This window comes from Hypomesus nipponensis, chromosome 2 (assembly GCF_054491055.1).
Source record: "Hypomesus nipponensis isolate SF chromosome 2, ASM5449105v1, whole genome shotgun sequence".
In the NCBI taxonomy this organism is placed as follows: Eukaryota; Metazoa; Chordata; class Actinopteri; order Osmeriformes; family Osmeridae; genus Hypomesus; species Hypomesus nipponensis.
The window spans coordinates 14,968,448-14,993,439 of NC_140362.1; the positions used below are offsets into that span (position 1 = coordinate 14,968,448).

Sequence of the window (24,992 nt, forward strand, 5' to 3'; positions counted from 1 at the left end):
TGTTCTTTTTCATTTTGGTCACGTCAGTGGTGGGGGGTTCATGTATGATGTGAATTATTAGAGTAGACATGCTCATGTGAAATCACACTAAGCCATGGTTTCTGCCCAACAGCTCACAATATCTAACAGGAGATTGGTCATGGGGATGAAAGAGTTTGCAGCAGTCTACTTGAAAGTTGTCTAGCGCAGTCTTTTGAACGGCTCTCAGAAATCTTTATGTCAGTGGCCATACGTCTCAGTGAAGTTATTTGATATAGGCTAAGTGATCCGTTTGATCTGTGCTCACTGTACATTAGAAAGGAACCGAGCATTAGAAAGGAACCTGAAATAGTCATGAAATGTGGAGATGAAACGGTGACCTTAAATCTGTCATGTGCTTATGGGACCCTATAGAAACCTTAGTTAATGATAGCCCTTGTAAGGACCCCATTGAATACCCTGATCTGGTCCATTGTACCCAACCAGCCGAGTACATTTCAGCATGAACGATTGCAAGGCTATTTAAGGCACAGGCTTTACTTAAACCACTTTGATAGCAATTAGCCGGCCAGGGAAAGTTACCCTCAGCATCCTTAAACAAGTCTTGCACTGAAAGCAGAGAGCTTTAGCCCAAGTGTTCTTTCAGCTTCTGAGGAGTATTCGTGTGTGTTGGGAGAGTTTAGCTGGCCCGTTTGTGGTTGTGATGCACATTTGGCTTTAAACACTGCAGCTTGGCTTCCATAAAAGTTGAAAAAGACTCTGCCCATATACACCATGATCTGCCCTCAAGCCTTTACACTTTCTTCCCCAGTTAAACGGATTAAATATTTTGCGGAGAAAGAGAAAAGATTCCCCCGGAGCTTGTGGTGGTGGGTGTTTTTTAAGAGGCCTCTGGTGTTCTCCGCTGGTTGTTGCAGCACATAAGCACGAGTGTTTGGCAGCTCCGAGCCGAACGCCTTAATGAAAGAGTTAACAGCCAGGGGAGGAGATGTAATGCCGAGAAATTGGGGACATTTTTTCACGTCCTCCTAAACGGCACCAGATGTTGAAGACGAGGCGTGATCAGAAAAGACGGGAGAGAAACTGGACAGCAGTTAGGGGGGTAATAACACTGAGGCGCTCTGCCTTTTTCTTTTTCTTTTCTTTCTTTCTTTCTTTTTACGAGACAAAGATAAGGGCTGGTTTAGCGAGGAGGTCTCTCTGGTTTTGGCGCAACACACAGCTTGATCTGCAGTTTTATGGCCGCTGAGTGGATTCGCCCCTGATGTGGAGTTTCTGATTGATGCGTTGCCTCAAGATGACTTGGGGAGGTGCCTCGAAGACTTGTTGGTTTGGCATTCGTTCACCAGGCCTTTCTTCTGCAGATTCCTTCCTAACTATTTTTAGGGCCTTCGCAACCTCATTGCTTCTAAATAATGGGTAATACATGTGAATTAGGACGCTTTTTTTTCTTCTTTCTTCATTTTAAACATTTCTCAAAACCCAAGATGTAATTCCACCAGATCCACCAGGGGAAAGCTCAAGTTGATTCCAGGCTCCCCCCCCCCAACGTCCAACAGGCTGCCCCTCTCTAACTTCCAGATGATTGTCTAACTTGGCTCATTACTCTGACAGACAAACCTATAGCTTCTGGAGGAACCCAGAGTGGCAGCCCTATCAGATACCAAAGCGGTCTGGTCTCGCGCCACGTGACTCCGGTTCCAGAGCTGTCGGCCCTAATAGGAGCCGCTGTGCTCTGGATGCTACTGTAGTAGCATCTGTGGTTACCCGCCCAGGGGGGCGGGGGAGCACATCCCACAACCCACCGCTCTGGCGGTCAGAGCCGCCCGGGCGGCTCTCTGCTTCCGTCTGTCAAGACTGGTCACTGACTGCTTCAGCTGTGCACCGATTTTGCGCAAAGCTGTTGGTCGTTCCGTGCCGTACAGTCGACAGTCTGTAAACATGTACCGATGTTTACTTGGTAATGGCGCCATATGGTAACGGTTATTGCGTAGTCATTACTAGCTCCCAACATTACTGGAAACATGGCCTTGTAGTACTTGGCTGTGGTAGTTTTTAATGTTCAGCAATTAGATCCGGTCTACCTTTTTTAACGTGTCATTTTGTCAAGTGAATGGCTGGTAATCAGCGGGACTAAAACGCTTAGTCATTATTAGCCTAAGCATGCTGGTGACCTGCACAGGTGACCGTGCATCCTGCAGGTCTGTGTGTGCTGTTCAGGGATGGCCTGCACAGCTGGCCAGCCAGGGTACGGCCCAGACCAGGCCGGCGCGGTGGATGGGACAGCCCGTCTTTGCCCATGCCGGTCGGAGCAGTAAAGAAACACAAAAGGGAAAAGTTGAGCCTGTAAAACAAAACAGCCCAGGGAAGTTTGTAATCAGATAACACAAACTGGATAATCTCTGTCCCAATGCCATCCGGAAATCTCGCCTTTGATTCCCCAGCTTGCAGGGAGCAAATGGCTTACAGAGATTCCTCCATAAATCCTTGTGATCAGCAGCTCTGCATGGCTCTGTCTTCCTGAGCGCGGGGGCAGAGAGGAGACATGCAGCTTTTTAGGATTTATCTTTCTCTTATGATCCCCCGAGAGGAGACGGGGGGGGGGGGGGGGGGAAGAGAGAGAGAAGGGGGGAGAGAGAGAGAGACGGCGAGAGAAACCCTTTAAAACCTGCCATATTCCAGGGCACTGGATGAAATTCAGTCACTGGAGGGAAAATATATTTTATTTTGCCATGTGACTGACAAAGGCGTGGCTTTTCAACATCACAACTGTAGCTCGTCTTGTCTAATGGGCATACTTTATGTGCCCAGGTGTGGTCTTGTCGGTTATTGAGGGTAACCCAGTGTGTGTTTGCATGCATGTGAGCTGAGCTGTAGCACTGGGAGAGCCCAGTCCGGGTGTGAGGTCGGAAGGAAAGTGTAGCTGAAAGGTGTTTACACTGTGGTAGGACTTCAGGTAAACTCTGGCGGGCGCCCACAGCCACTGTTTGTTTCACGTCACCCCGCTGCCCCCGTCACCCCGACCTGCCACGCTCTCGACGGGCCCCATATGGACGCCCTGGAAAAACACAGGCTTGTATATTTTCCCAGCGAGTTCGTCAACGTTAAAGGTGAGTGTTTGATCACAGTTGAGACATGCCACACCATAACGCCGAGTTGGGATCCAGACCCCGGGGGTCACCCACACTCAACAGGGTCTGTGCTCGCGCTCTCCCAGACGGGGGAGGCATTGTTTCGGTGCGACGGCGACTTTTGTTTCACATTTGTGCGTCATCAGATTTGGATGGTTTGAACCCTTCGTTGAACAAATATTCGTATTCTTTGCTTATACATTGGGAGTTGCACGGTATTGCCCGCCAGAATCGTGCATGCTATTCTTGACCTTGGACCTTTTTTACTGGTTTAAGTGGCGCTGATGAGTGCTCCAAACTCGCCTGGCTGCAGCACGTTGTCTGTACCATACCGCTGTCATGTCTTTTTTATTGGTGCCATCTGTTTGTCTGGAGCTGTCATCCATTCTGCAGCACAGTCACACAGTAATTAGGCCTAAGTTTAGCCGTGGAGTAGTATATTATATCATTGCCGACTGCGCTGGTCTCCGTCTCTGATTCGAGTTTTGATTTGAAGCATCTGTGGAGCAGGGAGGGCCCAGTGTGTCACCCCAGAAGCCTACTGCTCAGGCCCCTTCCTGCCCGTGAGTCAGCCGGTCTGAGTAGTTACCCGGCAGTGTGGTTTAGACCAGTGTTCCCTTCTCTGGAACACTGGAGTCTGAGGTTAACTCCTCTGCTCCGCCAGACCTCAGACACAGGAAGAGGCTAAACCTTCTACTTCCTGTGTCCGCTGAGTAAGCCGGTGATCGATACGCTCTGGACAGGATGTTCCCGCTACGCTACGCTAATCCCACTCCCGAGGCTATCCCGACCACAAGGCGGCCAGTGGCAGCTATTAGCAATTAGCTTGCCTCAAACGCTAACCCTAATCTCCAATGCTAACACTGCTGCTACGAACCCCGTTAGCCCCGAAATTCCGCTAGGAGATTGTATTGCATTTTAAGAACCAGTTTTTTCTTACCTCAACCACTGCTATTTCTTCAGCACTTGACTTTGATGATTTTTGTGGCCTCTATAGATCATCTACAGATGGTGAATCTATTAGCTGCAAAACTGTTCATATATTCTAGTTAGCGTTGGGGTTATTGTATCGTTGGGTGAATGTTTATAATGTTTGTTTGATGATAGTTAATGGAATGTTTAGTTAACCTAATGTTTTGTGATACCTGAGTGTCTATAGACTGTTTAATTTAAAATGCAATGCATAGTGATATTTTTACTTAAGATCACTTAAGCTTGAAAGCAGATCTTTCAATAGAACTGGCTGGAATGTTGCTTTATTTCTCTAGACTTCTCTCCCTCTCATTTTTCTCTCTTGCTCTCTCTCGGTGTCTCTCTCTCCTTTCTCTTTCTCTCTCTATCTCTCTCGCTCTCTGTCTCCCTCTGTCTCCTCCTCCGCCTATGCCCCCTCTCTCTGTCATCCCCCCATTAGCTACCACTTTCAGAGAGGTTTTTGCCATGTTTCCCTCAGATGAAAAAAGAGCACTTTACAGGAGTAACTCAGTAACATGGGAGCCCCCGTGTGTAATTCCTCCGTGGAGAAAGGTGGGTTTGTGTGGCTCTACGCTACACAAACCGTGGGTGGTCTGTGTTTTATGTCTCAGGGTGAGTGTGTGCTCCATTTAGCAGACCCTCACCCCTGTGACCTATGAATAATTCCAGTCTTATTATAGAAATAATGACGCCATATAAGGCATGACATGCTCTAACCAATAAAACAAGGGCCGCATGAAAGGCCAGTAGCAGTGCCGTTTGGTCTTAAGCATTGATTTAATACAAAAATCCAACAGAAGCACGTCAAGGCTGTTTTATGTGCTACGTGGGCGTAGAGAGAGAGAGCGCCCTCGGCGAGCGCCCGAGACTTTCCACCGCGTCCTTTCACATGGGCTTTGCGTTGTGTTTTTGTGTGTCAGGATCCTCTTGCCTCCGAGTGCTCCGGCGATGGTAGTGTTTGCTTTTCTCCCGGCCCCGTCAGAACCGCTCTCTCTGATGTGCGGGGGTAAGAGAAGAAGAATGTAGTATGAATAATTGCCCGCCGTGTCACTCTTCAGGGGGTTGGCGGGCGCGCGCGCAAGCGAGAGAAGGATCCTGAAGCCGTATGGTTAGCTCAAAGGATAATAAACACGCTGTACTTCAAGAAGAGTATCGCCTGCTTGACACTGACCACATTGCTTCTTAAAATTACCAACATGATAAGAATTTACACGTGTTATAATTACGGCGTAATTGCTTAAATCTTTTTTTCTTTGTTTTTTTGCTAAACTCTGAGACAGTTATAATTTCCAGCTGACAGTGGATGGGGTGTTTTCCTCTCCGCTGTGGGTTGCTTGTCAAGAGAGATGCAGGGGAAGGCACAGGGGGGAGCAGAGGGAGGGCTCGGCTTTATTGCTGTAGTGGATGATTCATCCAATACTCATCCAATACATGAAACCTGTCGGCTCTGATTAGGCTGATAAAGGCAATGACAGGGAGAGGGGATGGGTGTGAAGCCTGGAGAGGGATACCGGGGTGTGCTCTTGGCATTCCAGCAGTGTGCTCCTCTCTGGAAGTTCAATCGGGTGTGGGGTTTGTGTCGGTAGACGCCTGATTGATATTGACATGATGCTCAAAGGTGTTCACTAAGCCGCATGTTATCTGTTTCTGTCGAGCCGTTTTGGCAGCCGCCTTTTGAGGAACCGCCCCTGGACAGCTCTCTCTCTCTCTCTCTCTCGGCTGCAAATATTTGCAACCCGTTTTACTGTCCGACACCTTGTGGGATTCGGAACCCCCTCCGCGCGCCATCAATCTCGGAAAGCGAATCCGGAATCTTCGGGCAGTGTTCTAGAATGTCTTCGCTCTGCATCAGAAAGCGCTGGTGCGCTGCTCCCAGCTGCACCTCACGTGTGCAATTAAGTTGTCAGAAGGCCCCTGGACCACCACTTGTGCTGCTCTGTGAGGCGGCGGCGGCTAACACCACTTAGCGTGTGCTCATGTCTTGTATCATGTACCTAATGCAGTGTGGAGGTGATGGGGCCCAGACACTATCTGCTGGGATTCAACCTGTGACAGATGATGGGAGAGATGCTAGTCATAAGCATAACTCCCCCCCCCCCCCCCAGATCTTACAAGAACCTACTCATGTCTCCAAGACAGGCTGCTGTGGAATGTCAGATGTACTTGAAAGGAAAAAAAAAAAAAAGAAAAAAAGAATGGTCAATCTGTTTTAAGTGCATAGGCAGCTTCAGAGATCAGGAGCCTAAAATACAGTTTGACGATGTTTATTGTAAGTGACCCAATATAGATTTATATTTCCCGAGGGTTTTTGAATGCCATCGTGAGGGCCTGAAGTGGAGAGAGAGAATCAACCACCAACGCCAGTTACCAACTGCAGCCTGTCTTGAGACCTGATCCAGAATTATTACAAATCAATGAACGGTTCCAATTAAAATCTGTGGTTTGGGATTTTCCCATTTTGGTATGTGTGTGTGCGTGTGTGTGTGTGTGTCTGGCCGGCCGTGTGGAGTGCTTTATTGCAGCTAGCACATTGCAGTTATTAGCGTTCGGGGGGTAGCTTTACCAGGGCTGCCAGGATGCCTCACATGCTCAGTCTGGGCCTGTGGTTAGCTGATGCAGACATCTGAAAAACCAGAACTCCTCTGATCTAAATTAGGAACCGTTTCTCACTCTTTCCCATTCTCTCCCACTCTCTTTCGTCCCCCCCCCCCCCTCACCCCTTTTCTTTTTACGCATCTCCAGCTCCCTCTGTCTCCCTGTCTCTTTCTCTCTCTCTCTCTCCCTCTGTTCTCTATCCTTCATCAAGACAGCGACTGTCATTATCATTCACTGATCGCGGTTTCTCTTCTCTGTTTTAAAGTAAACAGTTCCAGTGTAAAAAGTTCTGTAGAGGGTCTCTCGGCTAATATTACTGTGGAAACAAAGCCCACTTGACTTGAGTTCAAGAGCAGGGATCTCACACGCTTTGACGTTGCTTTGTTTGGCTTACCAGTTGGACTCAGAAGCACAGTGGACAGATAAGAACCTATCTGACCCATAGGCACTTCTGGTCTGTGTTGTACAACTGTATCCCTGCAGAGATGTAAAAAAAACAAAACAAAAAAAAAACAACTGCATTTTGTAACACAGCTTTTATGCATGAATACCCTAAATATGAGATTTAGTTTAAGTCCGACTTATTGAGAATTATGCACACTAAGTGGAGCACTGTTGGCTACCGTACCATACACATGCAAGACGCCTCTTATGATGCATGCAAATCGGCCGAACATGAAAACTCCCCCGCGCCCGCTAGGTCCCATGTCCATAGGACGAGATGAGCTAAGCGTAGGCCTTCTCTTTGAGACGGTTAAGGCCTGGATCAGACTGATGTGTTTGGGGCCCGACTGAGCTCCCTGTACTCTGAAACCTCTCCAGCTGGGCCTCATCTCTGACTCATTTTATCACCTTCCCATGTTGAAACATCTGCACAGCTTCTCGGGGTAGCCAGCTCGCAGAGCCTGTAGGAATGATGTTCCCTTTCATGACAAACTACTGGAGAGAGAGAGTGGAGGCAAGGGAGAGAGGAGAAAGGGAGAGGGGGACGGGGGAGTAGGAGAGAGAGAAAGGTGGGAGGGAAAGAAGGAGGGAGAGGGTGGGTGGGTGGGAGAGAGGGAGAGGGTGGGTGGGAGAGAGAAAGGTGGGAGGGAGAGAGGGAGAGGGGGGGTAGAGGGTGGGAGAGAGAAAGGTGGGATAGGGGGGGGGTGGGAGAAAGAAAGGTGGGAGAGGGGGGGTGGGAGAGGGTGAAACCTGTTCCCTGGGCTTTAGTACAGTCTGACCATAACCTGGCTGTCTGTTTGTTTTTATTGTTATTCTGGGCATGCTGGAAGCAGATATTAAACACACCGAGTTTGACTTGGGCACTGGCGAGGCAGTCTTGGCCGGCCGGCTGACTATGACATCACCAGCGACCGTTGTGATTCCTGAGGGTTCCAGAGTGAAATAGTTTAGTAATTATGCTGTCCTCTGGCACTTGGCTTGGAACCTTCTCACTTCCTTTTAATGGACATGTTTTATTTCTAGGCTTCTGAAAGAAGCACATGTTTGGAAAAATTAACCAAGTGTGCTTTCATTGTAACATTATGCAGGACTAAAATGTGCTTAGTAACACTTCTGGTATCGCCCAGGCTTGTAAACAGAACCACTTTTAGAACGATAGCGTGGACGACGTCTGCAAACTGGCCCTTTGTAGTGGTCGAGCTCATTTTCTAGGTATGAGGGTTTTTAAAAGACGTAAATTACAGATAATTCTGTTGGGTACAAAGAAATAAACAAAAGCTCGGGAGTGAAGCCTAGATCTGAGCGTGCTCGGAGGGTTTTACTAAGCAGTGTTTGAAGTCAGGGTTGTGTTGTTTATCTGCGGGCCTCACACAAACACGTACAGTATGTGCTGAGTAGTTGGTGCAGTTGCGGCGTGCGGTTCTATAAAATAAATTTGGCTCGGAAAAGGTTTTATGGAAGAAAATCATTTTTTTTGTTTTCAAGTTTTTTTTTTTTAATGCTTTGCCTTTGTTCCAGTCGGGTTTTTGTTTGTTTGTGTGTTTACCTCAGAGGAAAAGTTTGTTGGAAGTTGAGAGATTTGATCAGAACTTTTTCCTAGTTTGGTCCTCGTTCCTTTGGTCTCTTCTCTCACCATGGTGTGGTTCTTGAAGCACCATTTGAACTTGTGAATTCTGCCTGAATTGGCTGCTTCTGTGGCCGTTCTCAATCATACGAGAGAACATGCTCCATTTAGGCCTAAGTTCCCCAAAATGATGAGGCTCAACAGCCAATAACAGAGGCTGGCTTCCTGGTAATCATAGCTCTCCCATAAGCAGCAGCAGCTCTTCAGAAGCCAAGGAGGGTCAACCCCCCCCTACTTTCCTTTGGACAAATGTTGCGAATGAATACAGCGATCTATTTGTAACACTTAACGCAGCACACTGTGTACTTTTCAAGACTGTAATATTTCATTAACGCAATTGGTCATGTGCTTGCAATCCCAGTAGTTGGGTGTAATTTCTCAGGGAGAGAGTGAAAGAGAGAGGGGGAGAGACGGGGCAGAAAAAAACCCTCCATATTTTAGTAATGAGCTGTTGTCAGTAAGATAATTACTCAGTGTCCCTCTCCCAGATATTCATCTCAGTTCATTTCTGCTCCTAATCCAACCGATCTGCCATGGATTCCAGCTGCGTTTCTGTGTTTGTAGAGTCAGCTCTTTACGGTGAAGCAGTGTGAAACATGGCAGAGAGACAGGCAGCCCCAAGCCCCCCCCCTTCCCCCCCCGCCTCAACCCTAGCCTCTACTCCAGCTCCTTCCCCAGCCCTAACCTCAGTTCTCGCGTCTGCCTCAGCCCTAGCTTTAGCCCCAGCCTCATCCTCAACCCCGTCTTCAGCCCCGTCCTCAGCCCCGTCCTCAGCCTCAGTGCGTCCCTCAGCTCCAGCCTCCACCCCCCCCCCCACCTCTGTTTGGGGGAGAAAATGAGCCCCCTGTCTTTAATCACACGGTAACGACTTTCTGCATTTGTTTCAGTTTCATTAAAAAACCATTAGCAGCTAATTTCTAGTTGAGCTGATGGATACGTTCGCGGGGGAACGGGGAGGCAATTAGAGTCAATTGAGATGAACCCCCTCGCATTCCAACGGAGCCGTCAGCTCCGGCCCGTCACCGGAGGGGACGCTGTGGGGAAAGAAGCGGCCACGTACCATTTCAGATGACTGGCACCTTCCCAAGCGCTGAACGTGTCCAACAGCAGCTCCGCCTTTCATCTCCTCTGCCAGCTGGAAGGCATTGTCCCGGACCCTGTGTCGTCCCCATGACGACAGGACACGGACGACTTGATTAGGGAGTACCCTGAGATGGGGGGGGGGGGGGGGGGGTCGAGAGGAGAGGAGAGGAGAGGAGGAGGAGGAGAACCAGGGGTGTCTTAACAGGGGTGTGTTGGTGTTGAGGGGGAGGGGGGGGGGCGCTGGTGTCAGTGTGCAGGGTTGGTTTGGAAGGTGATAATGTGTGCTGATCACCTTGTGTCCTCTCAGCTCCTCTCTCCAGGAGCAACACTCACACGGGGCCGGCCGGCTGATTGGCTGGCTTGTTAACTAGATGGCTCTTTGGTTTTCTGACTGGTTAAGGTTTTAGAGCCGTTTTACGGTCTGCTTTCTGAAGCAATGAGAGGCTGTCTGTATGTGTGTGGGGGGGAGTGGTGTGGTGTGTGTGTGTGTGTGTGTATAGAGGCCTGATTGCTTGTCCTTCCCCAGGGACTTGTCTCAGTGGGCCGTGACATGGAGGGAGGGGGGGGGGTGCTTGACGAGGCCTATACGTGTCAGAGTCAGACCTGGGGGAGTGGGTGGGTGGGGCGACTGGAGAGTTGCCAGGGGAGCGGGGGTCTGTTATAGATAAGAACCTATCGGGTTTCCCCCCCATTTATTTTCTCTCTCCTTGGGCGTTCGGCCTCCACCGCCCAGACACTCTCTCTCTCTCTCTCTCTCTCTCTCTCTCTCTCTCTCTCTCTCTCTCTCTCTCTCTCTCTCTCTCTCTCTCTCTCTCTCTCTCTCTCTCTCTCTCTCTCTCTCCAGGAGTGCTGCTTTGAAGTGGGGCAGCGCAAGGCGCACTGCCGGAGGAAAGACAACAATAACAAGACGTTGTTTACCCAGCGCCGTTCTGCAGCATGCCGCCATTAATCCCCCGGAACAGTGTGAAATTGACCAGTTTTAAAAATGTTTTGTTTTTGCAGCTCTGCTCCCCTCTCTACCCGCCCTCCTGCAGCTCTTTTGAGCTTCACTACTGAAATTGAAAAATTGCCCGAGCAATTTGGGAGTAAGAATACAAGAGAAATTGCCCACATGAAATGTAATTGGAATGGTTACAGTGTGTCGCATTTAACTTTTCAGAAGTGTTGTATTTTAGACAATAAAAACAAATAGTGTGGCTGCTTGTTTTGTTTGAGTTGGAAGGAAAACCTTGGAAATGACAGTCGATGGCCGTGGAATGATGACAAGTGTTCAAGTATTTCAGCACACTTTACAAGTGTCCAATTGTGTTGGGTAACCTTGAAGTGTATTTTATTGATATAATGGGTGTCGTAAAGACCTATTTATTATTCACTTTGTGTCCCAAGTATATACTGTGTGTGTGTGTGTGTGTGTGTGTAGTGGAGGCAAGCAGACCCTCCAGACAGAGGCTACATGCTCCCTGCCTGTGAGCCAGACGTCTGCAGGGGAGAGGGGTCAGCCTGGCCTTCCTGTGCCCTAACCCCAAATAGGTGCCTACTTACCCTCTGACTAGGGGGTCCCCCTCCCCTGTCACTCACACTGGCTGGGGCACAGGACCCTGGCCTCCCTCCCCCCTCCCCCGGCCTTCTCTCTCTCTCTTCTCTCTCTTCTGTCTCTCTCTCTCTCTCTCTCTCTCTCTCTCTCTCTCTCTCTCTCTCTCTCTCTCTCTCTCTCTCTCTCTCTCTCTCTCTCTCTCTCTCTCTCTCTCTCTCTCTCTCTCTCTCTCTCTCTCTCTCTCTCTCTCTCTCTCTCTCTCTCTCTCTCTCTCTCTCTCTCTCTTTCTCTCTTCTGTCTCTGCTCTCTCTTCTCTCCTGTCTCTCTTCTGTCTCTTCTCTCCTGTCTCTCTCCTGTCTCTTCTCTCTCTCCCCCCCCCCCCTGCTGTCATATGTGGTCAGCAGCTGAGTTGACATGCCTCGAGGGCACCAGCCCAACACCCACCCATTCATAACCTCCTCCTGCTCTCACCGCCTCCAGTGCCTTCACAGTGGCATGGCCGGGATCATCTTACCCGCCTGGACCTGGCAGCTGAGGCCGCCTGCGTTAATCCCTCCCACCACTCCCGGGAACCCTCACCCACCCCCCCCCCCCCACACCTCCATCCCCAGAAAGGCCTTTTCCAGCCCAGAAGAGGGGCAGGGAAGCATGACACCCCCTAACTGCACCTCCTCCAAACACGGCGGCCCAGGCCTCTGTGGGCGGGGCCCAGAGTGAACTGCCCTCACGCATTCCTGCCTGTGTGCGTAGGGGAGGGGGGGGGGGGTCGTAGGCTGGAGCTTTCAACAAACCATCCCAGCACGTCAGTGTGTCCCCTCATCAACTCTCTCTCATCTGAGCCCCCCCCCCCCCCCACTGTACCCCCCACCGCACCAGCTCACTGGTTCCCAGTAAACACCGCCCACGACGCTGTTTGAAGTGATGGAAGGTCCACAAATGAAGTGTGAACACAATCAGGAAGAATCCATTTCTTATTATTGCCAATTTCCATAATCGGGACCTTGATGAGGTATTTGTTATTCCTCCTGTGTGTTTACCCCCTCGCCCTCCCCTCGCCCTCCCCTCGCCCTCCCCTCGCCCTCCCCTCGCCCCCACACTCCTTTCCCCTCCCAGTCTCTCTGCTGGAAAAAGTTGTTCGCATTGGTGGTCGTGGCGTGAAGGGCTCGTACAACTTAGTGTAAATATTTTTTGCCAGGCTTTTGCTTGGCTGTACTGGCGTATTTATATGTCAATGTACCGGAAGAAAATAGCGTTGCCGAGAGCAACCGCGTCTCAGATGAATGTGATTTAGGCCACGTTATTTTCAGTTCCCAACACAAGTATAGGCCCATCATCCCATGCTGATTTCAGGGTTAGAGGTGAGTTTAGGTTGTGTGTGTGTGTGTGCGCACGCGCGTGCACATGCATGCGTCTGCGCTTGCTGTGTGTGTACGTTGAGGGGTGGTGGTGGGGTGGGGGGTGCTGAGGGAGAAGCCAAATGTGTTTCGTTCTGCCACCTTGCCTGTTTACTCTGGCGAGGATAAGGGCCACTCCAGAGCCCCTGACGTTGTGATCTGGCCTAAACCCTAACCACATGTGACCCCGCTCTGCAGCGGGCTGTCTGCTCCGTCCTCTCCCTTTGCACTGAGAAGGTTCCAGTGCCTGATAAACCCTAACCAATACCATACTGGGGGTTAACACCGCTGGGGACCCCCCCCCCCCCTCCCCACAGGGGGGCCACTGCTGCAAACCTCCTCCCTGGTTTTCTATTTGAGGACTTTAGCGATCATCTCTTTCGTTTTTACCCCCCCCCCCCCCCCCTCTGTTGACCTCTAATTTCCTCCGTGGACCTCAGGTATAGGGGAAGTGGGAGTGGAAAGGGGAGGACACGCGTCCTATTTAAGAGTGCCGCTTGGCCCCGCTGCTCTGTATATTCCTCTCACCTCGCTCTTGTTGTTTTTCTTCTGCGTTAGAGTCCGATAGGGTACTTCCGCTCTGGTGTTGTGTTTATTTTGAGTTTGGCTCATCGTAGCCATAAAAAGTAGTGAAAGAAGAAAAGTCTTACATTTTCTTTTCTTTGGGGGGGGGGGGGATTGCATTTTTATCAGTGTATTGTAGTACTTAAACTGTATTTTAACAGCCTAAATCAAGTACGAAAACGCCTGCCTCCTTTTAACAAGTCTGCCTTCTTTTAACACGTTTTAACGAGCTCCCTGGCCTTGATGTGGTGCTAAGCTAATAGAAGAGAGCGGGCGGTCCTAGTGACCCCCGTCATCTCCCACTGTTTCCACTCACATCCAAACTGTTGTTGTTGCACCTCAACCCCCCCCCCCCCCCCCCCTTTCTGTAGGCTTAGGCACTCATCTAGTAGAATCAATAAATAACTCCAGAACCTGGCTCAGTTAGTTTATCTTCAGGCTCATCTCCAGTGGGGAAGTCCTCCTCCACCTCAGTCCACCCTCTGGCATTTTCAGGCTGGTTACTGGGTGTCGCTGACAGGGTCTGGTCCAGGGAGGGGGAGGAGGATTGGGGAGGGAGGGAGGAGAGGTGAGGCCTTCACCAATCTCACCCTGGCACTAGAGTTTGTTTGTGGAGCCAGAGGAGGTGGTTGTAAAGCAGGGAGGGGTGCTCTGTGGTGTGTGGAAGTGCCCCCCAGGCACCCCGCATCTCCATCCCTCTGGGGTAGTGGTCGAGCGTCTGACCCCCTGCTCACTGTCGTTCCTCTCTGTCTGTCTGTTTGTTGACAGGATGAGCACGAGAGCGGCTCCAGCTCCACCAGCCGCAGTGCCTCAGAGAGCTCCAAGGCCCTGGCCAAGCCCCGCCGCATCCAGCAGGCCGCCCCCAGCGACCCCGACCTACCCCCAGGTGAGTGATGGGCCCCGGGGCCGGCGAGGCTACTCTACCCCCCTGCTTCAGGGGCAGAGCGGGCCACAGTCGGCAGGCCTCCGTGGGAGGCGCTGAGAGGGGAGTGGGAGTTTGGCCTCAGTGATGAATCACTGACTGGCAGGCCTTATCAGCAAGGCCACTTGACCACATGCCTCCTGCAGCACAGCAAGGATTCCAGCCCTGCCCCTCAGGACTTTACAACACCTCACAAAGAGGGGCCTTGTTTGAGGAGGGCCTGGAGATGGCTCTTAAGAGCCAGGTCTTAATTTATAGGGACTTTATCCACGGGGGATCAGGGCCTGTTTACGTGGAGAGGCCCTGTGAGGTGACGGTCAGAGGAAGGCTTAGGTTCTACTGCTGCAGAGCAGTGGACAACCACCTCCTGAAAGCGTAAGTCAGAAATGGGAAGAGAACACTTCCAGATAAAAGTGGGGCCGGAACTTTGATGACATGTTTGTTTTGCTTACTTAGAATCTCATCAGGGGAAGCAATACAACTTATTGTAGGAGATTGATATAATTCTTTAAAAATATGAGAAGTAATTCATGTATTTATAAATCTTTTTTTTTTTTCTCTTTTTTTTTTTTTTCTTCACAGGGCCCAAGTTATTTAGGGTCTATTTAAGTAGATGGGAGAGGTCTCTAGAAGAGTGGGTGACATGTTAGGCTGGAGGATTTGAGATGATTTTCTTGGGAGAGGGTGTGCATGACCTCAACATCTCAGTGAAATCCTCACACACAATATATACAATATATATATATATATATATATATATATATATATATATATATATATATATATATATATATATATATATATATATATATATATATATATATATATATATATATATATATATATATATATATATATATATATATATATATATATATATATATATATATATATAAAAACCTCTTTAGCACGCACACACGTTAATATGAAAGAAAGAATAGCTGGCATTCAAAATCCCGGTGATGGAAAAGCTCACCTTGCAGTGAGGAAGGGAAAGAGGGGAAGAAAGGAGAGAGGGAGGGGGGAGGAGGGGGGCGGGGGGGGAAGCTTTTAAGAGCTCGTCCCAGTTTAACACCCAGCCATAACTAGAGGGTCCCAGGGAACCTATGAACACAGGCTTGGCTCTGTGTCTGGGGAGAATACTGTTCCACATGTTCACTTATGAGATAATATCAATAATATCCCTCTCCAGCTGTTCAAGCAGGGTGCCTCGCCCGCCCCAGCCCACTTCCTTCCTAGAACTACCCCTGACCCCCACCAACCTGCCCCCACCCTCCGAGCCAAACCCCGTCCAACAAGCCTGCTCCCAGGTAACACCCCTTACCTCCCCAGGCCCATACCCTCATCCTCGCTTCATCTGGGGTAGATTGAGGCTGCCTGGCGAAAGGGGACGGGTGGACAGAGAGCTTCAGGCAGAGTTTAAACAAACCCGTGAAGTATTATGAAAGTATTTGAAATAGTATTTGACCCATGTGTGGATCTGCTCCATGCTCCTGCCTGGGCCAGGGTCAGGTCCCCTGTTTGGCAGAAAGGAAATGGGTCTATGTTCTAATCCCCCCCCCCCCCCCCACACACACACACACACACACACACACACAGACACCCTGCTGAGGAGGTGATGAAGGTAAGAGGAGCCTGCTATGAGTCAGCCTTCAGACAAGGTCTTTATGAACGAGGTGTCTATTTTGTCATGTTACACTGCAAAGACTGCAGCCCTTGAAATGTTGTTTTGTTAGCTTTTCGTTCTGTAAGTTAACCTTTCACAGAACCTTCAGCTCAGTATTTCAGGAAGAAGGATCCAAAAAATCTTGTTTTGGTTGTACCTCTGCCTCATCCTTCTGTTTAAATAAATCCTATTAGCAGTAGAAAGCAGTTTTACTTTAAAAGAACATTTGTTTGTTTATACGATTCCTCCAAAAGGTACTGTAATGATTTTAGTAGGCATTTCTGTGTGTAGTCGTTCCATTCTTTGGTTTTAGCCTGGATGGTTTAGTTAATCCTTCTCTGTTCTTCAGAGGCAGAGAGACTCTTGTTTTCCATCAACCCCCCCCCCCCCAACCCTAGACCACAAGCATGCCTCTACAGATCCAGAGCCATCTTCTCCCCCCCCAGGGCCCCAGTGCCAGGCTCCATCACAGGGCATGGCAGCATCTCTTAGGACAGACAGACACTGCGTGAGAGGGAACAGGAGCTGGACACACACACACACATGAACACACGTGCGCATGCACACACACACACACACACACAAGCTCACACACACAAGCTCTCTCTCTCTCACACACACGCACATTCACGCTACACACACACACACACACACACACGCACGCAGGGACAGCAGTCTCTCCGGTGTCGTTGTCACGTCACCAGCCCCCACATCTACGTGGACGGCCACCGCACTGCGTCTGCTGCCGCCCGCTTCAAAACGACCCAAACAAAACACAGCACTGCACTCCAAAGCTGCCACCGCCGACGACAATTATACAGCCATTTGGCTGTAAGCTCTCCCATGTTGCATGAATTTACCCCCCTCCTCTCCTCCCCCCTCCTCCCCATGTTTCTCTGCTCCCCTGTGGTCTGCAGCACCAGGCTTGTCAACGTGTAGACACACACACACACACACACACACACACACCCCCTCCTGTCTCACTCTCACCTTGGGCTATCCTGGGACTTATTACAGCAGTTTGAAGTGTGTTTACTGTGGAGTCCCAGAGCCACTGAAGTTCGCTGGGAAAGAAAGGGCCCCGTGTTTGTTCCAGTCCTTCAGAATATTGAGTTGAAAGCTCATGAAAGAGTATGGAATGTTTCTGTGGAATACGGAATGTTCTCCGCGTTGAGTCATTGTACCATTGTGGTGGCACATGTCCCTTGTGGGAGGCCTGTGACTGCATGGTGCCCAGCCTTCGCCGTGACACACTCACTGTTTTGTACTCTCCTGTATTCCACGGTGACTTATTGCTGCTCAATGATTGAACTAGACCACTGAGGAGGAGATTGTGACCCAGCCCTGTGTGTGTGTGTGTGTGTGTGTGTATACAGTCACACCTTTACCACAGAGTATAGCACACCTCAGAGCTTTACACCATGTTCCTGTGTTCGTCTCAGTACCCGACCTTCCTCACAGCTCCATGTGTTTAGAACCCGACCTGCTGGGTCTGAATCTGTCAGAACAGCTGCTGTCTGGAAGGCTACCTACCTGACTCAGTAGCACAGGCCATTACCATGCTGAGAGGTGATTAGGCCCTGTGTGTGTGTGTATTTGTTTGTGTTTGTTCACACTTGCGTGTGATGGGAGATTTGCTTGATTTGGATGTAAAGGGGGCTCCTGCGCTGTGCTTGAAGCTCTAATGCTGGTATTACTGGGAAGGCTGGTATTACTGGGAGGGCTGGGACTGTACCAGGAGAACCCCCTCTCCGGTGGACCTCAGGGCTGTCTCCGCTGCTGACCCAGCCCGTACCAGGGTGGGCTCTGGCCCATTTCTATACAGGCCAGGCCAGGTAGAAGCCAGGGGGAAAAATACCTATTTTCGCTGTAGACAAGGTTTAAGTTTGGTCCGATTATGGATTAGCATGTAGAACGTTTTAAGGTGCATTTGATTTGTTTTGTAGTTCTCTCTTTGGTGACTTTCATTGGTTCAACTGTAGCAGGGAGAGCACACTCTGTTGTCGAGGACGGACATATTCTGCTCAGCTCTGCGACTTTCTACACTAGCACTGAACTAGCACACAAACTTGAAGGAATCAGGCGAACTCCATGGGGTTGAAGCGTAGCTCATGTTTGGTCTTGTGGAAGGCTCGGTCACCGTGCCACCCTGCCCCCAGACGACACACACAGTGGATTTTTATCATTCTAGGAATTCTACAGTTGGCTTGAAAGAGCCAGTTGTGCCACAGTAGCCATGCATTACTGTTTTAACAAGGCATATGCTGCTAAAAACATCTGCTATTACACGTTGGGAAAAGCCGTGCGTGAAAACCCAAACATACAGTATATTTATTGTCTGATGGACTTGTCAATCTTCTTCTCGCCAAGCTAATAATTGGCCCAGGGCTAATGTCTGCTAATACTTTCCATCTCCAGGAGAGGGTTGAACATGGACAGGATAGCGTTTCTTTCCTGTATTGCACCGAGGAGTCCACTTGGCCTGGTCTGAGCTCACATAAAGCAGTTGGTTTTTCCAGTCATTTTATGGTTGAACAGTTTTAAGTGGGCTCCTTCCCTGTGGGCCCAGACACAGGTGCTGGCTGTGTCAACTGTTTACAGAAGTTCAGAGTGCAGTGATGGCTCGCTGGGGGTGGGGGCGGGTGTGGGCCGGGCCGGGCCGGGTCGAACCGAGCCCAGCAAGAAGGAGAGGGTGAGGTAGAGGGGTAGAGGGAGGAGATGAAGAGGAGGGAGAGGGAGGGATATATGGATATGGAGAGTGGAGACTGAGAGAGATGGAGAGAGAGGCAGTGGAATAAGGAGAGGGAGAGCCTGAGAGGGTATAGAGAGAGGGGGTATAGAGAGAGAGGGTATAGAGAGAGGGTATAGAGAGAGAGGGTATAGAGAGAGGGGGGATAGAGAGAGAGGGTATAGAGAGAGGGTATAGAGAGAGAGGGTATAGAGAGAGGGTATAGAGAGGGGGGATAGAGAGAGAGGGGATAGAGAGAGGGTATAGAGAGGGGGGATAGAGAGAGAGGGTATAGAGAGAGGGTATAGAGAGGGGGGATAGAGAGAGAGGGGGATAGAGAGAGAGGGGATAGAGAGAGGGGGGATAGAGAGAGAGGGGGATAGAGAGAGAGGGGATAGAGAGAGGGGGGATAGAGAGAGAGGGGATAGAGAGAGGGGATAGAGAGAGGGGGATAGAGAGAGAGGGGATAGAGAGAGGGGGGATAGAGAGAGGGGGGATAGAGAGAGGGGGGATAGAGAGAGGGGGGATAGAGAGAGGGGATAGAGAGAGGGGGATAGAGAGAGAGGGGATAGAGAGAGGGGGGATAGAGAGAGAGGGGATAGAGAGAGGGGGGATAGAGAGAGGGGGGATAGAGAGAGGGGGGATAGAGAGAGGGGGGATAGAGAGAGGGGATAGAGAGAGGGGGGATAGAGAGAGGGGGGATAGAGAGAGGGGGGATAGAGAGAGGGGGGATAGAGAGAGGGGGGATAGAGAGAGGGGATAGAGAGAGGGGGGATAGAGAGAGGGGGGATAGAGAGAGGGGGGATAGAGAGAGAGGGGATAGAGAGAGGGGGGATAGAGAGAGGGGGGATAGAGAGAGGGGGGATAGAGAGAGGGGGGGATAGAGAGAGGGGGGATAGAGAGAGGGGATAGAGAGAGGGGGGATAGAGAGAGGGGGGATAGAGAGAGGGGGGATAGAGAGAGGGGGGATAGAGAGAGAGGGGATAGAGAGAGGGGGGATAGAGAGACGGGGGATAGAGAGACGGGGGACGAGGAGAGGCAGAGAGGGGGGACGAGGAGAGGCAGAGAGGGGGGACGAGGAGAGGCAGAGAGGGGACGAGGAGAGGCAGAGAGGGATAAGGAGAGTTGAGTGAGGGGAGAGGGGGAGGGAGGGCCTCCACATGGGTAAATTAGATCCAGAAAGGGTAATAGCAGGGGGCAAAGCACTGGTTTAACTGCCCAGTCTGCAGGTGTGAGCCTTCTGACTGACCCCAGCACCACACACACATACAGCCACATACTACAGACACACACACACACCAAGCACACAAGCTTGCAGACAAGCACTGCATTTGCACAAATACGCTCCCATTCCCCTCCTTCTCCCACTCCCCTCCTTCTCCCACACACAAGAATGCAGAAGGGCGCTGTTATAACACCTCCAGTACCCTGGTTTCATTCATCCAGAACCCATTTCAGAACACACAGTACTCCCCAGAAAAGAAGTCACCGTCCTTCAGACATGTTTCTCCCCGACTCCCCTCTGCTCTGGGCTTTCATCTCAGCAGAGACCCTCTCACCGCATGGCCAGCCTGCGTCTCTGCGATCGCCAGAACAGCTAACTGATTCATACAAGTCATATTTTCATCAACGTTACCGTTTAGCCCCCTGCTAATTATCCTGCGTGTCGCGGCCCGGTGCTAGACATGTAGATACCGGAAGATAAACATTTATGTTGGAAAATCAGGGAAAAGCATTAAAGGTTTATATGTTTAACTCTGAGAGGCTGTGTTTCACTGCACATGGGAGGAATGAATGATGCCATGGGCTCGCTGCTACAGAGGATTTACTGCTGTATATTTTCATATTTTATGGTCCAAACTCCCCTGTCTGTAATATTTTAGGTTCTTTCGTACTTTGTTGAGTAATGACCTTACCATGTATGTTTTTGCAGGGGAGCTTCTGTTTCGGCGCGTCGTTGGGCCATTAGTGGGGACTGGTAACATGGCAGGAGCTCTCCCCCAGCTCTGCTGAAACCTTATCTGCTCTCTCTGACTCTCTGCTTCCTTGCTCTCTCTCTCCATCCCTTGCTCTCTTTTCTTTGGATCGTTTACTCTTTCGCCGATACCTCTCTCTCTTTCACTTCTCCCTCTCTCTCTTTAACTGCCACCTCTCTCTTTCGCCGCTCCCTTAACTGCTTTCTTTCACTTCTCTCCCGCCCCCGCCCCCCCCCCCCCCGACACTTTTACATCTCTCTCCCCTTTATGGGTCTGTCTCTCTCTGTTCTCTCTCTTTTCCATGGCATCCAGAACCCCTGACTGCGTAAATATGTTGGGGGGTAAAGAAGTGATGGAGAGCGTGTCGTGTACGAGTATTTGCGGGGCGTGCGTGCGTGCGTAAGGCGTCTTAAGGGAGCACACGCCAGGTCTCCCCAGGTGTTAGGGGGGTGCGGCAGGCGACCCGAGCTCTGGTTAAACAGGACTCCTGAGCCCCAGAGGTCCATAAATACGGCCCAGATTTGTGGCGGTGCTGGGGCGGGATCCTGGCCCAGTCGTCCGGGCCGGTGTGAGGAGCCAGACGTGTTTTCTCGGGGATTTGTGGCTCGTTTGGCTGCTCCACCGTCCAGGCGATGCACCGTGGCGAAGAATAACATGTCAGCTCGGCTCCTTAATTTACGCGTGCGCCAGGACACGGTGGGCGGGGGGGGGGTTGGGGGGGGGGGGGGTTGGGGGGTGGGGGGGGTGAGCGAGCTTGAGCCCGGGGCTCTCTGGGAACGCGGCTCTGAAATACTCTGTCACCGTCCAGCCTATTAACACTGACTTACTGTACTGTCCTCAACTCTCTCCCTGTGTGTGTGTGTGTTTGTCTCCAGGTTACGTGCAGAGCCTGATCATGCGCGTGGTGAACAACGTGAACATCGTGGTCAACAACCTGATCCTGAAGTACGTGGAGGACGACATCGTCCTCTCCGTCAACATCACCTCGGCCGAGTGCTACACCGTGGACGAGTTCTGGGAGCGGGCCTTCATGGACATCGCCGGTGAGACAGACACGCTCCTCAGAGGGGGGGGGGGGGAGGGTTCAGTGTTTGTCGACATCCCTTCGGTGAGCGACGTCGTCGTTTTAGAATCGCCCACGTGCGTTTGATGTGTAGAGGGCAAGGCCGGAGGGCTCCACAGGGGTGGGGTTAGCGGTCCACGGGTCGAACACGGCGAGCCAACGCTGTCAGGCACTTGGGGTGCGCTTGATTTATCAAGCCCCTGCAAACGGAAACCTTCGGAGGTAAAACGAATCCACCCCTAGTCCTCAGGGTGCAGATGTAAGACCATGTGTTGACGGGCTTCAGTCAGCAGTCATTGAGAGGAGTCGTCGTAGGCGGGGAGCTCCTGGCGGTCGCCGCTGTGGCCCCGGGGGAGAGTGGAGCGGGTGTGTTAGTTTAGCAAGGCTGGGGCTGGGGCAGGAGCACTTGAGACCGTCTGGCTGACGGAGTGGGTCTGTGAAGCGTCATCTCCACCAGCTTCCTCTGCCTGAAGGACCCTCACTGATAATGGAGATTTACTGCCCGCGCCTGGTCTCCGCTCTCCCTCACACTCAGGGGTTGTGTGGTGCGTGCGTGCGTGCGTGCGTGTGTGAACAGGTCTCAATAAAGTAGGTATTGTCTAAATCAATTGTACATGTCTCGGGTGCTTATTTAGCGCTTGTGCCCTTGTTTATGTGTGTGTGTGTGTGTGTGTGTGTGAACTCACCCCTCTGTGCCCCTCCCCAGCTCCTGAGCTGGTCCTGAGGAAGGTGATCCACTTCTCTGACTGCACGGTGTGTCTGGACAAGAGGAACGCCAGTGGGAAGATTGAGTTCTACCAGGACCCGCTGCTCTACAAGTGCTCCTTCAGGACGCGCCTCCACTTCACCTACGACAACATCAACTCCAAGATCCCCGCCGTCATCAAGGTGAGGAGACGCCGCGTCGCACCAGAGCAGCCACACCCCCTACCCCCTACCTCCTGACACCAAATTGAGAAGCATACGTATATATACACATACACACACACAAGCAGATTTTTTACTCTTACTCTTTTGTTGTGTGTGTCTTTTCGCTGTGTGTGTTTTTTGCGTGTTTTCTCTGTGTGTGTGTGTGTGTGTGTGTGTGACATGCTCAGATCCAGACCATGGTGGAGAGCCTGAAGCTGTCCCTCACAGACCAGCAGCTGCCCATGTTCCTGCGCATCATGGAGCTGGTGCTGGCTCTGTACTACGGAGAGATCGGCGCCCACAAGGAGGGCGAGGAGGAGGCGCCCGGCCACGCCCGGGAGCCTGCCGTCAGCACGCCAGGTGAGCGGCGGGGTCAGGGCATGGCCTTGTGGGGTTACTGTCTCCTGTCTCTCTTTCCCTACATCCTCTCTGCTCTCAACTAATTTCGCTGATTCTATCTGCAGTGTCTCTCTCTCTCTCTCTCTCTCTCTCTCTCTCTCTCTCTCTCTCTCTCTTCCCCCCCTCTCTCTCTCTTCCCCCCTCTCTGTCTCTCTCTCTCTCTGTGTGTGTGTGTCTCTCTCTGTAGTCCGAGTTTTCCTCTCCTCATTTCTCTTCTGTGGTAGCCCACAGCATGTTGTTCTTTAACGGAACATTGAACATGCCTTTGACCATGATGCGTGCTCCTCTCGCGTGTTCCACAAACAAGCGCCATGCCGCCGCTTAACTCGACGCAGACGCACGGGCCAGAGCGGGATTCTCGTTGCTAGGCCTCCCCCATCTGCAAGGCAGCCTGGGAAACGAGATGCATCGGAGAAACCAAACACAGCCCCAGAATCTTTCTTTAATTTGTATTTTTAATATATATTTTGGCCATTTCTACTGTATCGTTTTTTCACAATGACAGTAAGGGAAGGCAAGGGGAAAGAGGGGGGATGAAATGTAGCCAAAGTGTCTCGGCCAGATTGAGACCCTGGCCGATGTGGTCAGCCCTCAGCCCAACGCCGCACGCACCCTTATCCGGTGAGGACTCTAATGAGAATGTGCCCCCATCAAATATCCATGCATGCATGTTCAAACTCCCTGCTCCTCTCCTCTCAGTCAATGGGATTTAGGACTCAGGGGAGCGCCGGGCTCAATCAGGCCCAGCGACAGGCCCCGATTTACGGCTGGGGAAAGTGGGCAGCGGAGGGCCCGCAGGGCCAGGCATCCCGCCCAGAGCAGAGCAGAGTGTGGAACTTTAGTGGTAGTTGGCACAGCTTCCACTCTGTGTCCAATGCCAGATGTCCACGCACGGTGTCATGCTACTGCTATGCGGAGCCTCCAAGGGTGAATTAGTATCCCATCGCTAAAATATACAGGAGGGCTCTGGTCAGGACAGGAGATCCTGTTATCCTGTAGGTTCTAGAAAGAGGGGGGGGGGGTGGAGGGGGGGTGGTTAAGGAAGGGAGGGGGGGTGTCCTTCTGAGGCCTGCTTTAGTAACTGACACTACTGGAACACTATTAGGATCCATGTTTATGTGTGTGTGTGTGTGTGTAGTGAGAGACCCCATAGTAATGGCTTCAGTCTGGATCCTCTCGCTCCACATTAATAAGCCGTGACTTTTAATTACATGCGGTTCTTCTAAGACCTTTTTTCAAAGGGAATATTAATTTTTCCCATCCTTAGGTGTTTTCCTTATCCAGCTAATGAGCTGGAAAAAGTGCATTACGGTGTTTGTGTGAATGCGAATCAGCGTGTTTGTTTAAATCCTTCTTCCAGGTCTGAACCAACGCCTTGTTAATCCATAATAGCAGGACCGCATTAGATACACAATGTGTCACCAACCCAAGCTTTCAATCAGGCGGAATCAGAGCTCTCTCTCTCTCTCTCTCTCTCTCTCTCTCTCTCTCTCTCTCTCTCTCTCTCTCTCTCTCTCTGTCTTTTTCTCTGTCTCTCTCTCCCTTTCTCTCTCTCTCTCGCTCTCTCTCTCCCTCCCTCTCTCCCGGTATGAAATTCATTGAAGTCTCGCAAAACACTGTAAAAATGTCGGCGGTCGGAAATCTGGATGACTAACGTGCTAGCAGGGAGCAGCCGGTCACGGCACGGAGAGACCAAAGTTTGAGGAGGTATGAGAGGAATTAAGAGCACAGGCTGGAGCTGCTGAAGTGTGGCAGACGAGTGTGTGTGTGTGTGTGTGTGTGTGTGAGCGAGCGAGACAGTGTTTACTTTGAAAGAGAGTCCACTCCCGCTGCCCTCTAAGGCCTATCACATGGAAGGAACCGACGCACCTTAAGGCCAGGGGCTATCAGCCTATCGCGCGGCTGCGTTATAAATCCCATGTGGTTCCTCTCACGGGCGGGTCGCCCCGGCCCAGTTGAACCACGTCTGTCTGATACTGAGGTGAGGAGCCGGGGTCACGGAGTTCACA

At 51.0% G+C, this 24,992-nt stretch overlaps 1 protein-coding gene across 4 annotated transcripts in view; it reads left to right on the forward strand.

Annotated features, from left to right (window-relative positions):
* vps13b (vacuolar protein sorting 13 homolog B) overlaps positions 1-24,992 on the forward strand; it is a 226,534-nt gene that overhangs the window by 6,484 nt on the left and 195,058 nt on the right. For all 4 annotated transcript variants that reach the window (XM_084708357.1, XM_084708365.1, XM_084708349.1 and 1 more), the window contains 4 exons: positions 14,089-14,206; positions 21,488-21,655; positions 22,382-22,563; positions 22,773-22,944. In XM_084708357.1, the coding sequence (XP_084564483.1) occupies positions 14,089-14,206; positions 21,488-21,655; positions 22,382-22,563; positions 22,773-22,944 (640 nt within the window). The remainder of the gene's footprint in view (positions 1-14,088; positions 14,207-21,487; positions 21,656-22,381; positions 22,564-22,772; positions 22,945-24,992) is intronic.